General features: G+C 37.4%; 1 protein-coding gene across 4 annotated transcripts in view; it reads left to right on the top strand.

Moving 5' to 3' along the window:
- OPA1 (OPA1 mitochondrial dynamin like GTPase) overlaps nt 1–26,534 on the top strand; it is a 95,700-nt gene that overhangs the window by 43,445 nt on the left and 25,721 nt on the right. For all 4 annotated transcript variants that reach the window (XM_070406543.1, XM_070406546.1, XM_070406544.1 and 1 more), the window contains 9 exons: nt 892–968; nt 10,276–10,441; nt 12,068–12,220; nt 15,290–15,398; nt 15,890–15,969; nt 19,237–19,377; nt 22,680–22,796; nt 24,550–24,643; nt 25,142–25,252. In XM_070406543.1, coding sequence (XP_070262644.1) covers nt 892–968; nt 10,276–10,441; nt 12,068–12,220; nt 15,290–15,398; nt 15,890–15,969; nt 19,237–19,377; nt 22,680–22,796; nt 24,550–24,643; nt 25,142–25,252 — 1,048 coding nt within the window. The remainder of the gene's footprint in view (nt 1–891; nt 969–10,275; nt 10,442–12,067; nt 12,221–15,289; nt 15,399–15,889; nt 15,970–19,236; nt 19,378–22,679; nt 22,797–24,549; nt 24,644–25,141; nt 25,253–26,534) is intronic.

Raw genomic sequence — 26,534 nt, 5'->3', positions numbered from 1 at the left:
TGACAACAGTCAACACAGTAGCTGTCTGATGTGAATGAGTTAAAATCACAACTATTTTTTTTTTTGTCAAATCAGCAAAAATTACAATATGTTTTTTGGTGTGCATAGAATTTTAGTGATTAGTGTACGTGTGCCATCAGATGAAAAAAGTTGAAAATCGCTGATGTAATCTAATATTGCACTCTAACAAAATGTATGTTAATGAGCGAAATTTGGTAAGCTACATTGTTCTGGTTTTTACCAGGATTGCTAATTTAAAGCTGCAAGAATGCATTCCCAGGAACAGTTATTTTTCTACAATAATTTAAATTATTTTTAAAACATAACTAGGGTCATGGGATGTCAAAACAAGTATTTAAAAGTATTTTCTGAGATGAAGAATTTTTTAAAGGCATTATAAAATTAGTTGTATTTATGTAATGTAAACTTATACACCAACTTTTTTACCTTTTCAGCATTTACTGTTGAAGAATATACTCTAATTTGATGGGATTTAAATACTAGTTTTCCTTGATTTTAAAAATGCCATTGGTTGTAAAATAGCATCAGTTTACTAATACACTAAGGTAATATGTATTAATGTATTACTACTTCCATATAACATTTGGTATGTGGAAAATTTATCTGAACAAATGTTATGTAAAAAACTGCATTCAGAATTAAGTGAATAAGGTAGACATCTATGTCAGTTTATTTGTCCTTGTCTGTATATTGGCCTTTCTACAAAAGATATTAGAAGAGAAGAGTGTTATTTGCTGGTCATGCATACTTCAAACCTGAGCTCATCCTACTAGCCTGTCAGAGGCCTTCTTTTTAGTTATTTCTGAAAATCATGGCAGGGCAAATGGACTCTCTTATGAAAATCTTATTTCTTGTATCTATATTGCCTAGAATGAACTATTTGAAAAGGCTAAAAATGAAATCCTTGATGAAGTTATCAGTCTGAGCCAGGTTACGCCAAAACATTGGTGAGTATTTGACCTTTTTTCAAAAACTTTACTCTATGAATTATAATTAAATACTAAAATTTAGATTGATAAAGCTGTGATTTATTGTAGCTGTGACTCAATCCTCAAAATATAGGCAGAAACATAAATGTATCTAACCCTGTTCTAGTCTACCTATTTAAGTATTTAAGTAGAATAATTGTGTATTTATTAAGTATCTTGCTTTTTACTCTTTTTTGGACGGATGGGGGTGGGTTATAATTGCTAGAATGACTAATTTAAAACAGGGGGTGGCGGGGGCGGCTAGGATGTCCGGGCTGTGGGCCATATAACGCCCATGAAATCATGTGGATTGGCCCTGCCAATGCATTGGGGGTGAGTTAATTAAATGTTTGACCAATATAGCAGCCTAATTTTTAAGTTGATAATTTTTATATGGTCTGCAAATGATCTTATATATATCCAAATGGTCCATGGCAGAAAAAAGGTTCCCCACACCTGATTTAAAAGGTTATCTGACTCCCATCTCAAAACCTATAATGGCTTCTTAGCACACATCCAAAGTTCCCTAAGTGGCCCTCAGAGGCCTGCACGACCTGGCCCCGGCTGCCTTTTCACCCTCTTCCACTCTGCCCTTTATTTGAGAACTCTAATGCCCTGGCTGTCTTGCAGTTAGTTCTTTAGGCAGCTCTATATTCTTTTAAAATCTGATTGCTTGAGGCTTTTTTTTTTACCTTTAATATGTTTTGTACAAATCACTATTCAAATTGAATCCTATTTGAAATTTTTCTTAAATAGCAAGTAAATACATCCTTTTGAAAAATACTCATGCAAGTGTTTCAAGGCAAGCTATCACCTTCAACTTATGCTTTGTGTAAATTTGGGTGCTCTTAAATTTGTTGGAGTGGGCACTGTAACCAAAGTGGGTTCTATATACCTCAAATAAGCTATGTCTAAATAGCCCTTAGATTTTTTTGCAATCATCTGTTAATTATCAAATTCCTGGTGCATATCTTATCTAACGAAATTTGTGGTATCTTAAAGAATTTATCACTCTTGGAGCAGAACTATTCTTACTGCCATGCATTACAAATAGTTTCTGTACCTCTTCTGTTTGCTCAGTTCAAAATTATCAAAATTGACCCTCCATAGTAGTGTCCAATCCTTGAGTTTGAATTCAATATTACTAGTTTCCCCATCCTGGTGACCTTTCTTCCTCAGTAGTGAACACTTTCTCTCTTTAAGCAGTCAAAGTTTACCTGTTTTTAATCTCCCCTATTAAAAACAAAAACAAAAAAAAGGGTTTTGGTCTATACTTATTGAGTAATTATATACAACACAACTTATCTTTGTTATTCTTTGTATTTTAAGCCAGTTCTATGGCTTTATGTAAGCCAATTCATTTTTTAATTTACAAGAGAGAGCTATATGTGCATGCATGTGTGTATGTACACAGGGAATGAATATAATAGTACTCATACTAGGTTGTATGAGGATAATGAACATAAAAGATAATTTGTAAACTGTAATAACTAATAATGCCATTTATGGCAGAAAAATTTGATGTTTCTGTAAATTCAGGGCATCATCAAATGGCATGGTTGGTTTTGTTTGAGCAGAGCAAGTCTGTAATCAAAGTTACCAGCAAGAAAACGAGCCTTAATGGTAAATCTCATTTATTTAGCACACAAGTGGCTGAGGAGAATTGTGCAGGGACAGGAAGCCTGCATTGCCAGATTGCCTGTTGAGAAGGCAAGGGAGAGAGTTGGGACAGCTGGCTGCTAGACATTTACTATGTGTGCTGCTGGAACAGATGATTTTCTATATTTTCATCATTTTTTTTTAGGCATTATAGCTTAACACAAATATAGATCAAAATAGCAGGTCCTAATTTTAACTGTTCATACCACATTGAATTCACCTGCAATGTACCCCAAACATTTTAAAATATATATTTTATTGATTTCAGAGAGGAAGGGAGAGGGAGAGAGAGATAGAAACGTCAATGATGAGAGAGATTCATTGATTGATCGGCTGCTTCTTGCATGCCTCCTACTGGGGATCAAGCCCACAACTTGGGCATGTGCCCTTGACTAGAATTGAACCTTGGACCCTTCAGTCCACAGACTGATGTTCTATCCACTGAGCCAAACCAGCTAGGGCTGTACCCCAAACATTTTATGTTTGTGACATATTGATGTCTTAGGTAGTTTCTTTTTACTGCATAATGCCTTATGTGATATTTTAGAATGTGTGCTTAAGATGCTTATAATTGTTAAGGTCACAGGACTGTTTGATCTATATATGTGCTCTGGAAGCAGTGTTATAAGCATTTTATGTCCTAAAATAATTGTTTGTTATTCAGTTATAGACATTCTACTATACTTTAATTATATTTTTAAAAAGTTATTGGGGGTTTAGGCTTGACACATGGTACATTATAGTGAGAAATAGGCTCTCACCATTTTTACACAATATACCTGATCATCAAGAATCAATTACTGACATTAAGTTGGAGATACTGGTGTATCATTAACATGATGTGACCATCATCATAGATTTTTTTTTCCATATGTCATTTGGAAGAATAGCTGGCTAGATTTATAGAAACACACTTTTTTGCCGTAACCGGTTTGGCTCAGTGGATAGAAAGTCGGCCTGCGGACTGAAGGGTCCCAGGTTCGATTCCGGTCAAGGACATGTACCTTGGTTGCGGGCACATCCCCAGTGAGGGGTGTGCAGGAGGCGGCTGGTCGATGTTTCTCTCTCATCGATATTTCTGACTCTCTGTCCCTCTCCCTTCCTCTCTGTAAAAAAATCAATAAAATATATTTAAAAAAAAACAACACACTTTTTAAAAGAAATGGTACCATGGTATGGATACAATTTTTGTCGAAGAGTATTACGTTTATTTTGTTGAAGTTCGAAGAATGAAAGGAAAATGGGAATGCACAGTTGAGTCCTCTAACTCAAATTTAAGGAATCAAAAAAGATTTCTGATATAATCTGAGATGTAAAGGTGGTAGGTAAAGGCAGTTTGTGACAGGGATATTGCAGAACCAGGAGGTGAAAGCAAGAAAGGTGAAGCAGGTAGTTGAAGACCGTCACCCCTAGTTTTAGCATAGAAGGAGGAAGGAGGCGGGAGATAAAACAATGAATATAAGCAAGACATAGATTATTCTGGGCCTTACAAGCCAAGTTCAGAAAGACTGGAATTTATCCTATGAGCAGTGAAGGCCATTGCGGAGGTTTAGGTCAGATTTGCATTTTAGAAATATCTTTGTAGTTGAGAAAATGGAAAACAGGTGGAGAAAATTGTAAGCAAGGAGGCAGTTGTTGTAATAATCTAGACAAGACATCATAGTGGATTGAGTTTGAATGGTGGTTGTGCAAGTGGAGAAGTGGAGACATTCTGAGATATTTAATAGGTTACCTAGAAAGTAGAATTGACAGGATTTAGTGATTGGGTGCAAAAGTAATGGAGAAGAGGCAATTAAACAGCGAGTACATCGACATCCAGTAATTACTTTGTTAGGAGTCTATGGAATGAAGATAAATTTGACAAAGATGAGCACATAAGAATCTTTACCATGGTTTTGTTTATAAGTGTAAAAAAATTGAAGTGTAAAAAAACTTGTTCACTATTTGGAATCATGTAATATTTGATGTATCCATAGATGGATTACTGTAGAGCCATTGAAAAATATAGGATGTTGACATGGAAAACTGTATGATGTACTTTTAAGTTTAAAAAAGTATTTATAAAGCAGTATGTGTAATGATCTACTTGTATAAATATACATGTACACAAGCATTAACTTTTTAAAATGACAACTTAAGCTGTAAATAGTGGTTGTCTACTGAAAGAGGAATTGTGGATGGGTGTTTACTTTTTCTGTGTTGGTTGAAATTCGTATATGGAATAAGTCCTCTGCATTAAAAGAAAAAAATTTCCATTTTGAAAATTTATTAAATTAAAATCGAGAGTAGGGAAAGTTCCTGGAGATAAAGAGGGTAGTAAATATGACTATAACGTGAGTTGTATTTTGTATATTTGTGGGATTTATCCTGTATGTTGGCAAAACTTAGTATAAAGAAGTCTGCAGTCACTTGGAACATATGCTGGGAAAAGTGTTCAATATGAGTAGGGATACAAGTAAGCATAGTGGATGGTATAAGAGGCTGTTTTTTTTACATGAGAATTGAGAACTAATGGTCCAGAAGAGAAATGGTGGGGGGAGGAAAACGTAGCTTCTGCTTCCTAACTCTGAAGCACAATCAACTAATTAATGAGCAGCTTCCACTCAGCAGAATTTGAGGATGATTACTGCCCATAGGAAGAATCAAGAAAGGTTTGAAGATGCAAGGAAAAGTGAGTGAGAATGTAAAATGATTTATGTGTTATGGAGCAGAGTCTTGCATCAAAATAAATCACAATAAAAATTACTGTAATGGTGGGGGCAGGGGAGTCTAGACAGATGACAGCAGCTTGGTGACAAAAGAGCCAATGTGGGGAGAGGGGGCGGGAGGGGGAAGAACCAGTGAGGCTTGGGTTGGATAGGTGATATAGCTACCCAGGGTAGGTTGGAAAGCAGTCGGCTCCATTGAGAATGTGGCATTAGGCTTGTGAGGATTTGGTGATCTGAATTTTTGCTATAATCTCCTTGAAATGGTGTCTGGGATGTAGATTCCTGACCCAGAATTGCTGGGAAGAAATAACAGACCAGGTCTGTTCTGAGGCAGGAGCAGCAGAAAGCTTTAGCAGTCAGAAGCTCAGTCATGTTCTTTTGTTTATTTTTCAGAAATGTTCTTAAGTTTGTGTTTAAAATGGCATGTGAATAGGGAGGCCCTGGCAAGCTTCTTTTCTTCTTTTTTTTTAATAAGTCTTTATTGTTCAGATTATTACATTTGTTCGTCTTTTTCCCCCCATAGCTCCTCTCGACCCGGTTCCCACCCTCCCCTGCCCTTACCCCCACCCACTGTCCTCCTCCATAGGTGTACAATTTTTGTCCAGTCTCTTCCTGCACCCCCCACACTCCTTTCCCCCCAAGAATTGTCAGTCCATTCCCTTTCTAAGCCCCTGTTTCTATTCTATTCACCAGTTTATTCTGTTCGTCAGATTTTTTATTCACTTGATTTTTAGATTCACTTGTTGATAGATGTGTATTTGTTGTCACTTTGTTGTTCATAATTTTTATCTTTACCTTTTTCTTCTTCCTTTTCTTAAAGAATACCCCTCAGTATTTTATATAATACTGGTTTGGTGGTGATGAACTCCTTTAGCTTTTTCTTGTCTGTGAAGCTCTTTATCTGACCTTCAATTCTGAATGATAGCTTTGCTGGGTAGAGTAATCTTGGTTCTAGGTTCTTGCTATTCATCACTTTGAATATTTCTTGCCACTCCCTTCTGGCCAGCATAGTTTCTGTTGAGAAATCAGCTGACAGTCATATGGTTACTCCATTGTAAGTAACTAACTGTTTTTCTCTTGTTGCTTTTAATCTCTCTTTGTCTTTTGCCCTTGGCATTTTAATTATGATGTGTCTTGGTGTGGTCCTCTTTGGATTCCTTTTGTTTGGGGTTCTCTGCGCTTCCTGAACTTGTAAGTCTGTTTTTTTCACCAGGTAAGGTAAGTTTTCTGTCATTATTTCTTCAAATAGGTTTTCAATATCTTGCTTTCTCTCTTCTTCTGGCACCCCTATAATTGGGATGTTGGTACGCTTGAAGTTGTCCCAGAGGCTCCTTGCGCTATCTTCATATTTTTGTATTTTTTTTTCCTTTTTGCTTTTCAGGTTGGGTGTTTTTTGCTTCTTCATATTTCAAATCTTTGACTTGATTCTTGGGATCCCCTAATCTGCTGTTGGATCTCTGTATATTATTCCTTATTTCAGTCAGTGTATGCTTAGTTTCTAATTGGTCCTTTTTCATATCCTTGAGGGTCTCACTATATTTCTCAGAAGTTTCTAGAAGATTCTTGAGTAACCTTATAACCATGGTTTTGAACTCTATATCCAGTAGTTTGCTTTCCTCCATTTCTTTCATTTGTGACATGTTTCTTTGTCTCTGCATTTTGGCTGCTTTCCTGTGTTGATAGAATGGCTTTCTGTGCTAGGTGTCCTGTAGGGCCCAGTGGTTCAGCCTCCCTAATTACCTGAGGTGGACACTCTTGGTGCATCCCTTAGTGGGCTGTGTGCACAGTCTTGTTATAGTTAAGCCTTGATTTCTGTTGGTATCACTGGGAGGAATTGACCTCCAGGCCAATTGGCTGTGAGGACCAGTTGTGTCTACAATGGGAGAACTTCTGTGTTGGAAACACCCTTATGGGGCGGGACTTGCTTCATTGGGGCTTTGGTGCTCGCTGAGTCTGCCCCCTGAGTGTGTCTCTTATGGATGTGAAGAGTTGTAATCTGGATGGTCTCCCTCTGACCACTGAGTAGACTGGCTCTTGGATCTCCAAGGCGGTGCAAAGTCAACCACTGCCTGAGGCCACCCTGCAGAAGCTACAGAGATATCTGCAGATTCCTCCTCTTTTTTGGGGTTTGGAGGTGCCCAGATGAGGCGCAGCTGTGAAGTAATGCAGGCTGCTGAGGAGCTGTAGGCCTTCTTTTGGAATCTCTGGGATTTTCTGACCCAGCTACAGTTTGACAGGTTTTTAGGCAGAGAAAGGCCAGGACATTAGTATGCAAAAGCCTCTGTGCACAGCTTGGGTGGGGATATAAATTGGGTGGAGCAGGATTTCAGGGAACCATCAGGGTGGAGCAAACCGAAATGGCTGCCAGTCTGCTTTGCCTCGGAGAGGTCCTGGGGTCTGTGTCCCCCTGCCCTGTGCAGGAACAATGAACGCTGAAAGCACTTTTGCCAGGAAGCCGCCCTCACGTTCCGGCCCAATGCCAGACAGTACAGTTTCTCTCCATATGAGTCTGGGTCCCCAAATTTTTGCCCGCAGCTGGAGTTCAGAGCAGTCAGGAGCTTGCATCTCCCTCCCAATTGAAAAAGACAACAGTGTACCCAGCTACCAGCCCCTTTCGCGTGCGCCTCCGTACCTCCACACTTCCACCTCCTGCGGGACTCAGTGCATTTTTCTCTTTCCTTCTAGTTGTAGAATTTCCATTCAGCCAGCCTTCCCGTGGTTCTGGATGATATTCGTTTTGTCTTTTAGTTGTAGTTTTAATGTGGTTGTACGCGGCAGCGAGTTCAGGTTTTTACCTATGCCGCCATCTTGGTTCTCCTCACAAGCTTCTTTTCTTCAGCTTGCTCCTAGCATTCTCCCATTATTTGTCATGAACAGCATGACTAAATTGACTTTGTCCTCTGGTCCACAGTGGTGTATCCTCTCCTCATATTCTTTTTTTTTTTTTTAATTGTATTGATTTCAGAGAAGGAGAGATGGAAAGAAACATCAATGATCAGAGAGAATCATAGATTGGCTGCTACTTGCACATCCCCCACTGGGGATTGAGCCTGCAACCCAGGCATGTGCCCTAACCAGGAATCAAACCATGACCTCCTGGTTCATAGGTCGTTGCGCAGCCACAGAGCCATACCTGCCAGGCCTCATATTCTTTTTTTTTACCTGAAAGTTAACAAGAGAAAACCACCAGCTAAGCTCAATAAACTTAATTTTACACAAAATATTAAGTATGAGTAGTCTCGGATAAGAGGGAGTGTCGACCCAAGAAAACTAAGCTTGGCTTTTAGACAGCTGGGATATCTGTTTTTACTACCCTCGGCTTTGTGGCTGCATCCTAGAGGTTGAGGTTACTTTTACAACAGACCACTTGATAAGCAGAATATTTTTGTATATTATATATTTTAGTAGTATATAGTAGTAGAAATTAGTTTGGAACAAATCAAATAAATATTTGCTTGAGATTTCAGGGTTTTTTTCTTGATAGAAATAGTTGACAGTAGGTGGGTGAGGGCATATGGTGGGGGGTGGGAGCAGCTGGGGAGAGATCAATGGGGGAAAAAGGAGACTCATGTAATTCTTTAAACAGTAAGGAATTTAAATTAAAATAAAAAAATAAGTAAATAAAAATAAAATATTTTAAAAAAGGAAAGGAATAGTTAGTTCTCTTTTTCTTATTTAGAGATCTGTATTCATGTAAAATATCTTTCAAGGCAGAATTTTCAACTTGATTGTGCATCCTTTATATCTATTGTTTCTTTAATCATGAAATGTGGAACAATATTACTTAGCAGTATTCCATAACATCTCTGTGCTTCATGCTGTGGTCTGATAAATTGTTAAAATTATACCAAGTTTTCAGACTTGGACTCCGGTTCACAGTCAATATGCATAATGTATGTATTAATATTAGGCAAATAAGCCAATGAAAATATACTTAGAATTATTAGTCATTAGGGAAATACAAATTCAAATCACAATGAGATAAACTATAAATCTATTAAAAATGACTGACATTAAAAGAACTAATCATACCAAGTGTTGGCAAGAGGAAGGATCTAGAGTTCTCATACTCTGTTGGTGGGAACATAAAATGGTCTAACCATTTTGGAAAACAGTTTGGCATTATCTTAAAAAATTAAATATATGCTGAAACCGGTTTGGCTCAGTGGATAGAGCGTCGGCCTGTGGACTGAAAGGTCCCAGGTTCGATTCCGGTCAAGGGCATGTACCTGGGTTGCAGGCACATCCCCACTGGGAGATGTGCAGGGGGCAGCTGATCGATGTTTCTCTCTCATCGATGTTTCTAACTCTCTATCTCTCTCCCTTCCTCTCTGTAAAAAATCAATAAAATATATTTTAAAAAAATTAAATATATAATTACCATATGAATCACCATTCCACTTATAGAATATTTGCTCAAGAGGAACAAAAGCATATGTCCATGCAAAGACTTGTACAGGAATGTTCATCGCAGCTTTATTTGTAATGGACAAAAACTGGAAACAACCCAAATGGCCATCTGCAAGTGAATGGGTAAACAGGTTCATGTGATGGAATATTACTCATCAGTAAAAAGGAGTGAAATATTGATACACATGCCATAGATAAACCTCAAAATAATTATGCTGAGTGAAAAAGACAAAAAATAAGAGTACATGCTGTATGAATGCATTTATATAAAATTATGGGAAATATAAACTAATCTGTAGTGACAAAAAGCAGATCCAGTGGTGACAACTTTTGGGAATGATGGCTAGTTCATTATCTTGATTGTTGTTATGCACAGGTGTGTACATATGTCAACACTTTAAACATGTGCGATTTATTGTAAGTTAATGATACTGCGATAAAGCTGTTTTAATAACTTAATATTGTACTTAAATTTGGTGTTCTTGAAATGTTTTCTTTTTAAATTCCAGGGAGGAAATCCTTCAGCAGTCTTTGTGGGAAAGAGTATCAACTCATGTGATTGAAAACATCTATCTTCCAGCTGCACAGACCATGAATTCAGGGACTTTTAATACCACAGTGGACATCAAGCTCAAACAGTGGACTGATAAACAGCTTCCTAATAAAGCAGTAGAGGTTAGGATATAATTTAATTAAATGGGTAAGAAGCATTATCTGAAGGGAGTAGGAGCTGTGAATTTTAAATTTTATTCCCATCACAGCCACTATCTTTCTTTTTGTCTTTATACTCCATTCTTTATTCCTCATATCTGTGTTGGGATTAACCTTAATGCTGCTACCAGTTACAACTGTTATAAATCTTTACTAATTGGTATGGTGTTGATCTGAGGGTATTATTGTTTTCCTCCCCAAAGATAGCATTTAACAAAACTGCCAAAATTTGCAAATATTTCAAATGTGAAACATTTTTAACTTCTTTTGTGGATAAAGATTCCATAAGGAAAATATTTAATGGATAAAACATTTCATGTCTTGATTTTCTGCAAGGCTCAATTATACTTAAATAATTCTTTAGTTTGGATCTTGCCAGAAGGTTAGACCAGAAATTATAAGAAAGTGCCTTAAAAAATTTGCATTTCTGTTACCCTACCACTTACTAGCTATGTGATCCTTAGGCTAGTAGCTTCTGATTCCTCTTCTATAAAAATAGGGCTGATAATGTTGCCTATCTCACCGATTGTTACAGGAGTAAATGAGTTCATGTATGTAAAATACTTAGACAATGCCTGGCCCATAGTAACTGTTCAGTAAATGCCAGTGCTGTTATGACGGTGATGATGATGACCACCATTCAAGGTGATCAGCCATGCATATCACTCTGAAGCACGATTGTTCCAGCTAAGAGTCTGCCTCCGGTGTTTCTGTTTGAGGATGCTCATAAAATTAGAATCAGTGTTAAGAATAATTTTGTTTTTCATACCTACCTTAGAAACAAAATGTCAGTCTCTGATTATTCAGGTGTATTTCACCCCTTTCCTATCCTGTTCCAGATATAGCTTCTTCACCGCTGTTCCCAGTTTCCGTACACCTCCCTTTCTAAGAACACTTGTGGTCATACTGCCCCAGCTATGTGCTGCTGACCCCTGCCCACTTCTCTGCACATTTATCCCTGGTAATTAGTGCTGGTGCCACCACTTCACTAGCTGTCCTCACTACCGGCCCTGACGTTTTTCTGGGCCCTGCCTCATGATAGGATATTTTTATATCCTACGGTTCAAGCAGTGGAAGTGGTCATAGAAATGGCAATGATTCTGTCTCCTGCCGGCTCTGCCCCTTCACACCTGGGTGTGATAAAAGATGCGGATCTGGTGAAGGTCAGGAAACATTGATTTTAATACTTCACTGAGTATTTTTGTACAGGCACCTTTCTTCATGCCATAATTTCTTAATGTTTGAAATGAAGAGGGTAAGTATAAAATGCCGTTTTGACACTGCTCTTTTCTTTCACTATTCATCTTTCACTCTCGATTTTTAAATATTAGATACTAATTTTTAGAAACTTAAAGCACCGTGTATGTGTGTCAACACATGCCAGGAATTCAAATCTATCCCACCAGCTGCCAGTGTAGATGTCTAGGCCAGAGTTTATATTTGTTGATGGTTTTCTTAATACAGTTTCATAATGTCTTTTCTGATAAGCTGACCTAAGTTCACATCTGACTTAAGTTCATGTGTATATTTTTCATGTTATAAATTAAATAAAAGTATGTAGTATAATTTTTTTCTTTTAAATAATTCTAGGTTGCTTGGGAGACACTACAAGAAGAATTTTCCCGCTTCATGACAGAACCAAAAGGAAAAGAGCATGATGACATATTTGATAAACTGAAAGAGGCTGTTAAGGAAGAAAGTATCAAACGCCACAAGTGGAATGACTGTGCAGAGGACAGTTTGGTATGTTGTTTGTATATTAGGGTGTCAGCCTCATATGTTTATGTAATTTCTCAAATTGATACTTTTATAAGAAATGTTTTATATGACTAAATTAGATTCTGAATTTAAAATAATGAAGGAAAGAAAAGATTTATGATCTGTAATTGACCCTTTGACATTTCTCTGCCCTTCTGTAATTGCCTTCTGTTATTTCTTGCTTGGTTATCATTTTAGAAAAAAAGCAAACTTCTCAGTAAACAGGCTTCTATAAACTTCAACAAGTTGTTATCCATTAGCCTGAACTAATAGAGGTTAGCTGTTTCTCGGTTTACTTTCTGGTAAGGAATTAGATGCATTGATTTTCGGTGGATTTGAGTCATAAAATGTTAGACTCCTAAATCATAATGCTAACTACCATGTGTTGAATGCTTACCAGGTACCAGAAACTGCTGTGTATTTTGTAAGCATTCTTTTATTTCATTCTTTTTTTTTTTCAGAGACTAAACCAACTTTACTTTATAACAGTATTACTGAAAGCAAAATATCATTTAAAACAACTTGAAGCTGCCATAAATCTAATCTTGCATCCTAACTATACATAAGATCAAAAGCAAAAGAAAAAATGTTCAGTACAGTTAATAAGTCCCTATCAGGTCTCTGGTGTCAGCCTTAAATGGTCTGGTTTCCTGTAACCATCAAGAAACCACCACAGCCCCTACCAACTCCTCTCCCCAGTGTCCTCAAACCTGTGTGAATCATCAGGCTATCTGAAAGAGACAGACCTACTCAATAACACAAGGTCGGCTTTACATGTAGACAAGGAGCTTTAGTACAAAGCAAGTGTTCTGCACAAATGTTCAAGCAATGGAAAGTACCAAAATTTGGACGTGTTAAGAAAGGAAGCACCAAGGTTTTAAGCTGCTTGAATACTTTATTAGAAAGGAAGAAATTGTTTTCTCTTTCTCCTCCCTCCTGTTTCTGGAATGCTGCTGAAGAGCATGTGGGTGTCTGAGAAGAGTTGGCACTGTGGTGCGGTGGGGTCTCTACACACAGTGCATGGTCAGTGAGCTTCTTCATAATTCTCCAGTCTGGAGACCCTCTGACTTTCTATTTCTACTAAGAGTAAAAAGTTGAAGGACAGGAAAGTCAAAAGGGTTCAATATAAAAAATATCCCCAGTGAATTTGTCAAACATTAGGAAAGTTTCAAGATGTAAGAAATGCTTTTAATCTGTATTAATAATTTCTCATACAGTATATTTACTGCAGTCTGAAAACTCTGTAAATATTTGCTGTAATTCAGTGGGAACTCAATGGGAGGAACCTGGAAGAAGGAAAACCATGATTCAAATTAGTCACAGAGTTTCCTTTGTGCACAACAGCACCTGTTCCAGTGAATAGCACTTGCCAGCTGGGCTGCTCTGTTCACCAGCATTTAGACCAAATGAGTCATATAATGCAGATAGTAAACAGGAAATAAAACTCCCTGATTTAAAAAAAAGAAATAGAAAGAACCAAGAATATTTAGAAGTGGTTATAAAATAAAATACATATTGAATGTGAGGGAACAGTGTAAACCAGAGCTGTTAAGGTAAGGTTTGGCATTGGCATTTTGATTTTTCAGGCTTCTGGTCATTACCAGCTGTAGTATAAATTCAGAGAATTATTGGTGTGGCATTACGACTTGAAATGGTCAGAAGTCTTCCGGTTCACTAAGTTGAATGTTGTTCAATAATGAATTTCTTACCGTACTTTTCCCTTTCCTCCAGCTCCCTTTCTTTGAGCAGCAGCACTCTCATGACCGATGTGTCGGGTACTGCTCTCAGGCTTCCCTTGGGCCTGGGCCGGCGCCTGGTCCTGATCACTGTCTGATCTCCTGTGATCACGATGCTTTTCTCAATTCTTGTTTCAGATAGTCCACCTATTATAGTCTTGGTGATGTGTGTGGTTGTTGTTGTCGATACGGAATCAAATGTGATGGTTGTGCAGTCAGTAACATGCCCAAGTCACCAGCAGCCCCACCATCAATCTGGGAGACTTCAGTGTGATGGTTTTGGTCAAAGTTTGGACACTAGGGACTTCCTTGGTGGAGATTTTTCCTTTGTTAGGCATCAGAAATTGTTACCATCTCTGTCTTTACCACGGGTGGCTTTGAACAACAAATAATTTGTGACAAACATCAGTGTCACCATGAGATACCTCTCTGTTAACTTTATGTTGCTCATCTTGCTTAATAGCACCTTCGTGAACACTCTCTCTGCAGATCTCTTTGGGGGAACTACATGTTTCTGGATCACTGTTACTGCCTACACTGGCTCCTCATTCCACGACCTGAAAAATCTTTTGTTATATGTAACAGTCTCCTCACCATAATCAAACCTTACTAAGCACCTCCTCTGTTCAAAGGCACTGTTGAAGCAGTCTTCCAGGAAAATGCATATCTGACTGTGGGCTGGTTGTAATTATAATTTTTGGAATAAATAATATTTATCTTCATATTTGAAAGCTGTATTTATTCTTGTTAGCTGCCTTATTAAGATTGGCTTTCTGAGAGAATAGTGCCATTTTCATTCATTCATTTAATAATTACAAAATTTGAAAACTAGTTTTTTTATGATAAATAACATTTGCTTGTGATTGTTTAGACCTTTAAGCTTCCCCCCATTACATTTTCCAATGCTGTTACCAGTGAGATAATGATTATTATTTTTATCCTCTCTTTTTTGAAAATGCTAACACATAGGCCATATGACAAAAAGGAGAAGTAAAGATGATCTGAATCATTAACTCCTAAATACTAGAGTTGTAGGTGTTAGGTTTTATGTAGTTAAATGTGTACTATGCCCCTCTCCAGCCCCCACAATGATCTTAGAGATGGTCAGCTCATTTAATTTGGGCTAGGAGAAATTCTCCATTGTTGTTTGTTTAGACAGAAAGCTGACAAATAGGCAGATACTAGGACCTCCTGCATTTGTGTGGAAGGGACATGCTTTATGTCATTTTAGATATTTGCTAAGCTGTCAATTTGAATAAAATTACTAAATGACAAGACACAAATCATATTAGCTGTTTTTCTTCCCTTGTTATTTCAGAGAGTTATTCAACATAACGCTTTAGAAGACCGGTCCATATCTGATAAACAGCAGTGGGACGCAGCTATTTACTTCATGGAAGAGGCTCTTCAGGCTCGTCTCAAGGACAGTAAGTAGGGACAGGGGTTATGGAGTTTTGAGTAGTTTCTGATGAAGGAATCATCCAACTTCAGAGAACATTTGTAATTTTTAAAAAATTAATATTTCAAGGTCTTTGTTATTAATACTGTAGTTGAAGATTATTTGTGGGATTTTTTTTTTAGTGGACTGCTTAGTTACTACTAAAAATATTAAGTAAATTAGACACAAGTACTGATCATCTAAAAAGCTGTATTCAAACTATTCTAGTGTTTGCTATACTTAGGAGAACTTTACAAGAACTTCACAATGAATTGTACTTTTCATTGGTTGTAAACATATATAATTAAATTATTTCTTATATATGCACCCTATCAATCATATAACTTTTTCTTCATTTGACTTTATATTGCACTATCATTTTGAAGTGGTTATGAAAGCAAGAATATTATTAGTTGTAATTTCTGTACTTGGTAAATGACAAAATTCATGATGAATTTAAATTTTTCTTTCAATATTTAGCTGAAAATGCAATTGAAAACATGGTGGGTCCAGATTGGAAAAAGAGGTGGCTGTACTGGAAGAATCGGACCCAAGAACAGGTGAAAACAAACAAATCTCTGCCCTTATGATGATATAATTTTGGTCATTTTAGTGCAGGCAGTAAAATAGAACCTATGCATGCCTCTACACCAGTCTTAATAATTTCAAATGTTTATGTCAGCCTTTCTGAAATATAAAATCTTTAGAATAAACAGTAAACTATGAATGAAAGTTTTTATAAGTAAAGAAAGAGTTGAAGCATGTCTCTTTTGTGGTTGCTTTGCTTTGTTCATTTCAATTCCCTATTTGAGGTAAATTGAAGATTATAGTTATGAAAAAAGGAAAAGAATAATAAAGGTTTCAGAGGATGTAGAATGAATATGATTAGAATAAGAAATATAATAACTTTTTTAACCTTATTCTATTATATTATCTCTGGGTTTTTTGTTAGTTGTCTATTCAAATTGTTATATTCTTTTACTTTTTTTGCTCCTATGTTCACAAAATAAGTATAAAAATTCAGACAGGAAACAAGCAGAATTATAGAATTCATTTATTTACATTTAATGAGCACTTCAGAAGAACATACTGGTCAAGACAAGTGTAAATACCTTTACCAATGAGTAAAAGAGGGAAAATGGGTTAATTATTAAGTATTCAACCCCCACCCTTTTTATTCCTTCCTTACTGTTGTGGCTTGTTTTCCTATCTAGCATTCAGTCTCACCCCACTGTCTCATTCTTGGTTCATTCCTTAAATAAACGAGTGTAAATAGAATACATGAATGAAGGCAGTAACGAATCAGAAAAAGAGGTGGCGTGTAACCCACTTTCTTGTTCCTGAATCCCTGTGATTAGAGAAGGGAGATGAAGATACCTATCAGATGTGAGTCCCAATTTGTCTTAAAATAGTGAAGGGACAATTCCTCTTCTCTTCTTTCTCGGATGAATTTGGGGGGCAAGGAGTCATTAAGAGACTGAAGAGAAGCTGAAGAAGTGGTCAGAGTGCCTGGTTGGATGATGCCTGTGTTCAGGGTGCATCAGTCTTGTCTGTGTGCACATGGACTGAGAGGAGGTCTGTCCAAAAAGAACCCCTAGGGACCATCAGAGGTTTCTGACTTTGAGATGGGGGTGGAGGGGAGAGGGGTTATTGACTGGAAAAAACTGGTATAAGGCAAATAAACACCAAAGAAAAACGATATCTGACCTTCAAGTCCTAGTGAAATAGGCCTAGAGTCTCCAGAACAATTAATGCAGCAACTTGTGGTAAATATGCTTTGGCCAAACACTCTTAGAAATGATTCCTGTATGTAAGTTTTATTTTTTTCTCAGGAACTTCAACCCATAGGGAAACTCTTCAAGAGAAGCAGAGGAATTAGTTTTAAGGGCAGTGCAAGGATCTGCAACCCAGAGGAAGAATGTAGAAACCCTTCAGAGAAGAGGGTTTCAGGGCAGCAGGTGTAGGACTCAGGGTGACTTTAGAACAAAGGCCATAATTTAAAGTGTAGAGGGGAGTGGCGTCAGAATCACCTAGGAGGTGTTTGTGTATATTTGTTTATTCTTTCAAAACAAAGCCTCCTGTCAGACTCCTGTCAAATTCTCCCCTAATCTTGCTAACCCTCCCACTCCCACTTTAAAAACACTGTTCTAAAAACACTGTTTGGCTCAGTGGATAGAGCGTCGGCCTGCGGACTGAAAGGTCCCAGGTTCGATTCCGGTCAAGGGCATGTACCCGGGTTGCAGGCACATCCCCAGTGGGAGGTGTGCAGGAGGCAGCTGATCGATGTTTCTCTCTCATCGATGTTTCTAACTCTCTATCTCTCTCCCTTCCTCTCTGTGAAAAATCAATAAAATATATTTAAAAAAATAAAAAAAAATAAAAACACTATTCTGGACCTCATACCTGGAAATTACGGTGAGAAACATTATAAAGGAGATTAATAATATCTCTGGGCCTCACATTGCAAGTTTAAGGCAGCTGTCTACAATCCTTTGTCTTTTTGAGTGACCGGATTTAGCAGGAAAAGAAACTCTAGATTGTTCTGTGTTAAAGATGATAAATCCATACTCTGAAAACTATTTTGTGGTGTTACTTCTGAAAATTCTCACCTCACCTAAGCTGAACTAATGCAGATCTTGGTCAGGATAAGGTAGGAGAGGAGTGTTGTCCTGAAGACCAAGTGAAGTGGGGACAGATGGACAGGTGAAAGTGAAAACACAACAGGAGAAGTTGAGGAAAATCATATTTAGAGATTTCCTTCCTACCTCAGACCAAATAGCAGATATTTAAGGAAATAGTGAAATTTCTCTTCATTAAATAATATTTCTTCTAAAATGTCATGTTTTCAGAGACTATTAATTAGTTCCATTTACAAGCAAATTTTTTTGTATTTAAGTGTTATGTTTGTACAAATGCTCAGATTCTGTAGCTTAGTATAGTTTGGGCTAAGTGCTATGGTAGTGACTTGTTTAATCAGTGAATTTGTAGCTTTTTTACACATGCAATTTTAAAAGAAGGATTGAAAAATGAAGAGATAAGCCCTAGCGGGGTAGTCAGTTGGTTAGAGCATCGTCCCAATACGCCAAGGTTGAGGGTTCAATCCCTGGTCAGGGTACATACAAGAATCAACCAATGAATGCATAAATAAGTAGAATAACAAATTGATGTTTCTTTCTCCCTCCCTTCTATTTTCCCTCCCTCCTTCCCTCCCTCCCTCCCTCTCTCTCTAAAATCAATCAATAAATTATTTTGAATGAAAAATGAAAAGAAAAATTTAATTTCACACTGTGAAATTAAGAGTCATATTTTCAAACTTATCACCTGTATGTATATTTTCCTCCTTTGATGAAGAGATTGTGAACAATTATAGAGACGAACCTGGGAATGAATCTAAGAATAATGGGTACCTTACAGAAGCAATCTAAAGCAAGATATTTTAATGAAAAGACTATTTAAAAGTTTCACTATGAATTTTATATTTAATTTATTGGAAAAGAAACATGTCAAGAGGTGTAAGTCATTACAATCATCTAATTATTAGATATAAAGCACTTATAGAATATTATCTCTTTCCCTGTAAAATATTTCAGCAAAAGTAAAATACAACAAATAGGGCTAAAAATTGTTTTTCTTTTTTGGCTGTCATAATTCCAAGTTGTTCCTGTATGCATAAGCCAGGGTACTGTGTATGTTCTTAATTTGTTGTGATTGAACTTGTGTCATTTATTGTGCAACAGCAATATATTTATTAAAATTGGGACTCTGTTTTTATAAGTGTGCCAAATCATGAACCAACTAAATACTGTCTTCTTTGAAACATTTTAAAGTGTGTTCACAACGAAACCAAGAGTGAATTGGAGAAGATGTTGAAATGTAATGAGGAACACCCAGCCTATCTTGCAAGTGATGAGATAACTACAGTCCGAAAGAACCTCGAATCCCGAGGAGTAGAAGTAGATCCAAGCTTGGTAATAAATATGCCAAAAAGCACCCACTTGCTTCCTTAATCTTTGTTTCTTGTTGGATAATGCCTTTGGATTCTCTTTGTCCTCACTTATAATAAATACTAGTAGCCCGGTGCACAAAAATTTGTGCACTTGGGGGGGGGGGGGGTGTCCCTCAGTTATTAAACATATCGGCACAACACTGACCACATTGGTGGTGTTGGTGGTCTTGTCAGAATGTGTTATATTATGCAGATGAAAATCTATTTAAACAGATTTGATGTAGATATTTTCAAAGATGGAAGAATTGTCCCTGTTAACTATTTTAGTTGATTCATATCTTCACTAATTGTCATCATTGCAAAGTTTTCAGTCCCCATATGGATTGCTGGATATAATAGGTCATGCGCTGTCCCTGTCCTTTGTAGCCTTTGTTACCTTAAGGACTCTAGTTTTCCATTTCTATGTTTAAGTACCAACCTTACCGGCTTAAAAATATAAGCTTTTAACACTGCTCTCTCAGTTCCGTATCCTTCCGATGAAAATTGGAGTTGGGTTGAGCACAGGAGAAAAATTCAGAAGGGGAATATTGAAGTAATGACTGCAGTAGGAGAAGAGGGAACCTATTTCCCTGGCCACAGGCTCTGGCACCCTGGACCACAGGGCTGGCAGCTTCTCCGGGTGACTGCAGCCTGAGACCTCAGGCGGGTGACTTGTCCGTCTCCTGGGCTGCAGCCAGCCACAGGTGCTGGCGCCTGGACCAAAGGTGGGCGGCTTCTTCTTTTGGCAGCTTCTTCTTCTGTTCTTCCAGGGAGGGCAGTCAGTTATGTGTATATGTGTGTGCATGCAAACATAGGCGTGTACACTTGTGTATGTGGAAATCTGCTGGGCAAGTCAAAACCATAGAAGCGTTGCCCCCTATCTGTTGAATCTTCCAGAGATATCCCCCACTTTTTTATTCTATCACTACTGGAGAGTCAGTATTTGCAGCCAGCCAGCCAGTGACTCTCTCAGGGTCTATTTCTGACTTGGTCTTTCCCTGTCTGTCTTCTAACCCCTAATCATATTTCCACCTGGATGCATCATTTTTACTCCCAATATGCTGTATAGAGAAGGAGTCAGGATGCTGTCTTCCCATGAATAGTACTCAGTAACAAACCAATTGCATTTTAGTTGGGCAATGCCCCTACCCACCCTTCAAATCCCTTCCACCATGCATTTCTGTTTCCCTTTTTGTTTGTTGGATTGTTCTGCTGCTCCTTCTCCTCACCCCACCATCCTTATATTGTAATGTAAAATTCTTTTACCATGTCAAAAAGTTATTAAAAATACAGGTACTTTGACAAAGAAAAAATAGGTACTTCTCCGATCACCGGCCAGGGAGCAGGCAAAGGCGGCCCTGAGGGCCGCCTTTGCCCTGCCACCCGGCTCTTGCCTGCCGCCTGGGTTTCCGATCACCGTCAGTGGCAGGCGGCTTCTTCCATCCTTCCCCTTTCGCGTCCCAGCATTGCACCTACATCTGCAAATTAACTGCCATCTTTGTTGATAGTTAATTTGCATATTGCCCTGATTAGCCAATGGGCAGCATAGCGAAGGTACAGTCAGTTACCATGTTTGTCTATTATTAGATAGGATGAGGATAAAAATAATTACAATTTAGACTACTTTTTGCTTACCTTCATGATGTTTATTTGGGGAAAATAAGAGTAAAAATGTTTCTGGGCCTGTGTTTCCTAGTTAGAGTGTAAGGGATCAAAACCTCACTTTAATATTAGCTTAAATTGGCTTAAGTGAAACCCAATGAGAAAAGTAATTCTAGTGAGACAGTCATATAAAATTTCAGAGCCACATATAAATTCTTTTAAAGATTATCTGCTATTTATGTTTTCTCATTTAAGAAATGAGTATACATACTTACTTTAAATTCCACCAGAGTTCAGAACAAGAAAACTGACATTCAAAACAGTTATAGCTGTTATATGTAGTAGCTTTATTTATAAACTAGAGGCCCAGTGCATGAAATTTGTACACAGGTGGGGTCCCTAGGCCTGGCTGGTGATTAGGGCCTATGGGGGCCATCTCACCCAGTCCCAGTTGGGGCCGGGCCAGCTGGGGCCTGCTGGCTGCTGGCTGCCAAATGAGGGACAGTGGGGAGAGACCGTAGGAGGTTTGCCGGCCAGGGGGAGGGACTAAGGGAGGTTAGCTGGCCATGGGAGGTTGGCTGTTGGAGTGCTGACCACCAGGGGTAAGCTCCTGTGTTGAGTGTCTGCCCCCTGGTGGTCAGTGCACATCACAGCAACTGGTCAACTGGTCATTTCAGTAGTAATTGTCACTTAGGCTTTTATATAGAGAGATTGAAAATGAAATTAAGACTAATGATTACATGAACATAGATTTAATTTATCCACATTGTCGTAGTTCTCATTAATAATTAGTTGTATCCAGTTTGATACTTTTAAGTTTTCTGTGGCTATAAGTACAGTGGGAGGAACTTTGTCCATATGTAGGATGTGGATTGGCTGCATATCTTAATTACTTTCTGTGAGCAAGAAAATCTCAGGGTTTTTTTTCCAGGAGACACTTTGTTCAGTGCACTTTATGAACCTATAAAAATAGTAAGAAAGTACTCTGATAGGAATAGTGGACGGACTAGATGTCAGGAGATGTGAATTCTAGTACAGTTTCATTCCATTCACTAGTAATATTACTTTTAGTAATTGATATAATTTCTCTGAGCCCCTTTTTTTTCACCTGTCAAATGATGGTGATGATACTTATTCTACCTACTTAATATTGTTATGCTTTAAAAACAATAGTGGTATGAAAGAACCTTGAACGCTAATGGAGTGTATAGCAATGGCGGGGGGGGGGGGGTGGTTAGTGATGTAGTAACTGAAATTTAATAATCAGAAAGGAAATATTGTTGGGTTGGTTGATGGGCATGGTCTGAAACCACCTTTTAGTCCTAACTCTATCCAGGGTTCACAATCTCTTGTTGCCTTTGAATCTTTACCTTGAATTAGGGTAAGATAATTTCTACTTTTGCTACTGTACAAGATGATTATTTGACTATAATAGCAATGGTTGTTAAAAAATACTGCAAATTTTGAAGTACATAAGCTGGTAAGGGGACAGACTAGTAGGAAATCTAATCTTTGTCTTGAAAAAATTTAATGGATAAAAAAAGTTGGTAGAATAACAATGTTGCCATTGGTTTTAATTAATTTTTTAAATATAAATAAGCTTTGTAGATGACTTTTCAGAATGTGTTTGATTAACTTGACAAGTGTATAATAACTCTGGTGTTTGTTTTCTTTTTTCATTAGATTAAGGACACTTGGCACCAAGTTTATAGAAGACATTTCTTAAAAACAGCTCTAAACCACTGTAACCTGTGTCGAAGAGGCTTTTATTACTATCAAAGGCATTTTGTAGATTCTGAGGTAAGGTTTCAAAAAACAAGTAGAAATGTTTTAGAGCAATAGTATTTTAGATGTTTAAAAGTAAACTTTAGCTTTAGCATTAATTTTAAGTCTTTTGATCTTCTGGAAAAAATGTATGATTTATAAAGAGTAATCTAGCCCCTATTTTTTCAAAGGTATTTACCACTTTGGTAGTATTTGCACCTTACATGTATATCATCCCAGTGCCTGTAAGATTGTGTGGGCATATAATAGGCACTAAACCGCTTTAAAATATTTTTTAAGAATTAACTTCTTCTTTTATAAAATAATACATTCCCATCGTAGAAAACAAATTCAATAAATAAATGTAAAAAATATGCAAAAGGAAATAGTCCCTTATAACCCTTCACCTAGAAGTAATTTTAATTAACTTTTTTTTTTTAATATATTTTATTGATTTTTTACAGAGAGGAAGGGAGAGAGATAGAGAGTTAGAAACATCGATGAGAGAGAAACATCGATCAGCTGCCTCCTGCACATTTCCTACTGGGAATGTGCCCGCAACCCAGGTACGTGCCCTTGACCGGAATCGAACCTGGGACCCCTCAGTCCGCAGGCCGACGCTCTATCCACTGAGCCAAACTGGCTCCGGCTTTAATTAACATTTTTTATATTTTTTTGTTTAACTCTTTCTATGCAAGGTTGTATGTGTGTATATGTGTATAAGACAGTCATCCATTGCATAGTGGAAATCATACTGTAAAACAGTTTTTATTGTGCTAGTTTCCTATATTAGGTTGTAATTCTTTCTCTCAATAAAATCTTGCTTTAAATTATTATTTTAAAGCACTATAAAGTTTTTGGAATGGACAGTTGTAGTTTAATGTCACATTTTACAAAGTAACCTGTAGGTGGCAGCAAATGGATATATTTTGAGCATTTTTTTTTTTTACAAGCAGAAATGTTTTGAAATGTATCCTGAAAATGCTCTATTGATCAGTGATCTTATTTGAGCCCCTAAAATGCTTTCCTTTTGAATTTTCAGCAGCTTAAAATAAATTTACAATTAAATGCACCGATTGTTAAAAAGTTGCAATTTTTTTGCCCTAATTTTAAATGTTGAGAAGACCTCTCTACAGAATAAACTTCTTTTTAAATATATATCATTAATTATTTTCATATACAGCTGAATTTCAAAAATTTCTTGAGTATACACTCAAAGAAAAGAGGTTAACCTAAGGACATACTTTAACATGGTTATGTGTTGAAACTAAATACAAATTAAAGGTCATAATTTGCTGTGGATTTCTACTTGTATAAAACGTAATGAAATGCCCTATTTCCCAAGTTTATTTGCTTTCTTATTGGAATTAAAACAAAGTTATATAGATGTGTTGTAGATAGAACCCAAATTATGCAGAATTTGATGGATCCTGTGCAGAAATTATTCAGTAGCTTCTATCTACAATAGGACTATACCCTGAGTGGCCAAATTATTATGACCACCCCATTAGTACAATGAAGTGAATTAGTTATGCAAATAATAATAATAATAAATAAAAAAACCTTGAGTGTATTTGCTTAGGAGTTTTTCAATATTCAGTATTTTTGGAAGTGTCAATGAAGTACTGATGGAGTGGTCATAATAATCTGGCCACTCAGTGTAAATATTAGGTAAGTCTGAGTATTTTTAAAGCTTATTCTAGAGGCACTTATTTAGTAGTTGTCTGTGTTTATGATCAAATTTATGTTTAAACTTGCATTTGGTAATCTTAATTACCTGATATTTCAGTTGGAATGCAATGATGTTGTCCTGTTTTGGCGAATACAGCGCATGCTTGCAATCACGGCAAATACTTTAAGACAACAACTTACAAACACTGAAGGTAAGTCACAGAGGGACCATTTTCTAATTTTGACATAAAAAATACAGTAATAACATCCATTTATAATAGCATGCTCTAATTCTTCCTTTATGATAGATTTATTTGAAAACTGAAAATTATTATTTGCCCTTAAAATATTAATGAAAATAAATCATAATTGAAAAGGATGGAAACAGAACATAGCAGGAGTTTCTCTTTATTACAGAAAAACTCTGTTAGAAAAGGACTCCTACGCATCACTTAGTTTTTTTGAGAAATCTGCACTTCTGTTAAAGTGTCAGGGCTTGAGAATATGACTCTCTGAGAAACTATATTAGTTTTATGTTGTTAAAAGCACTGAATAGTAGGTAAATATTCTCCCTGTAACTGTGAGAAGTCTGAACTTAATAGATCTAATGTGATGAGAAAAATAAGAACTTACTCTACGTATTGTTAATTTCATATCCTTGTCCATTCATAAAAACGGTGCTCCTCAGGTTTTTTATTTGCTTTGAACAGTCAGACGATTAGAGAAAAATGTTAAAGAAGTATTGGAAGATTTCGCTGAAGATGGTGAGAAGAAGGTTAAGTTGCTCACTGGTAAACGAGTCCAACTGGCTGAAGACCTCAGTAAGTACTTCCTCCTGCCTTTCACTTTGCTGCCTTTTCACCGTCCCCAGTTCTGTTTCTTGTTCATCCATTTAACCTCAGACTTACAGAAAAGTATATGCGAAGAACTTTTCTTCCTGAACTATTTGAGGGAAAGATGCTGACTTGAAGCCCCATCTCTTCTAAGTACCTTAATGTGTGTTTCTTAGAAATAAAGAGTTTCTCCTAGCAAGCATTAAAATCAGGATGTTGATACTGATTACAACGTCTAATTTCACACCCCATCCAAGTTCCCCTTTTGTCCTAATATTGTCCTTCCATGTCACAAGATGTTCCATGCTCATTCTGTACTCTACCTGACCCAGCTGCTTTTTTTTTTTTTTTTTTTTTTTTGAGAATGGTATATAGAAATCAAGAGCTGGGAACTGATATGCTCATTATTACTGGAATATTGCTCTTCCCAGACCCTCTCAGTGGAAAGAGCTAGGGAACAAACACTGCATGTGTGCATGCACACTCATAAATACACATGCACACATTTGCATCTTATTCCTGGTCATACATACATGTCTGTATTAAAAAACCATAAGTTGACATTAGTACTTACCATTTGAATTCAATAATCCAGGGTTCTTGTTTTCTTTTTTTCCATATTTGTAACTCCTTTTTCTGACATTGAGAAATCAGGCTCTAGGTATCATTAATATATTTACTTATTTTGATCAGTACTCCTTTATGTAACCAAACTTGTCGCTCTCCCCTTCATTGAACGAGCATTCTCTTCACCCAGCTCAGGCTTTTACACTGACTCCAGGCCACCTCCGCAGTGCCTCACCCTGTGCTGGTACCCTTTTCACCTCATCTAGGCCTGACATCCCGTGTCAGGATGCCCTCTTCATGGAGTCCTTTTACCTGAGCTCAGGCTCTGTCCCTTTGTGCAGACATCTCCCCCTCTCATTCTCCCTCACCCTGCACTCTACTCAAGGAATCCCTCCTCACCTGAAGTCAGACTATGTTTTATGGAGACGCCCTCTTCATCCTGCTTCTGCTCCAATGCCCTGCACCGACTACGTTCCTACACAGACACTCTCCTCACCTCTAGGCCGGGCCACCAACTCCCCCATGTGAACACCCTCTTATACTTGGTCCGGCTTCTCACTTGGATTAGGCAGTGTGGCTTTCCCTTTCCCTCCACCATCCCCACTCCACTTTGTGGAGTTATTTCGTTCTTTCCTGATGCTAGTATGTTCTTAGCTTTAAGATGTTTTGCTTGCTTATTAAGATTTACTTAGATCCTCAAGAA

The sequence above is a fragment of the Myotis yumanensis genome, unplaced genomic scaffold, assembly GCF_028538775.1.
Source record: "Myotis yumanensis isolate MYYU_CA2020_CCGP unplaced genomic scaffold, mMyoYum1.0.hap1 SCAF_2, whole genome shotgun sequence".
NCBI lineage: Eukaryota > Metazoa > Chordata > Mammalia > Chiroptera > Vespertilionidae > Myotis > Myotis yumanensis.
The sequence above is the reverse complement of the archived record's forward strand: the minus strand, read 5'-3'. Positions and strand labels throughout refer to the sequence as shown.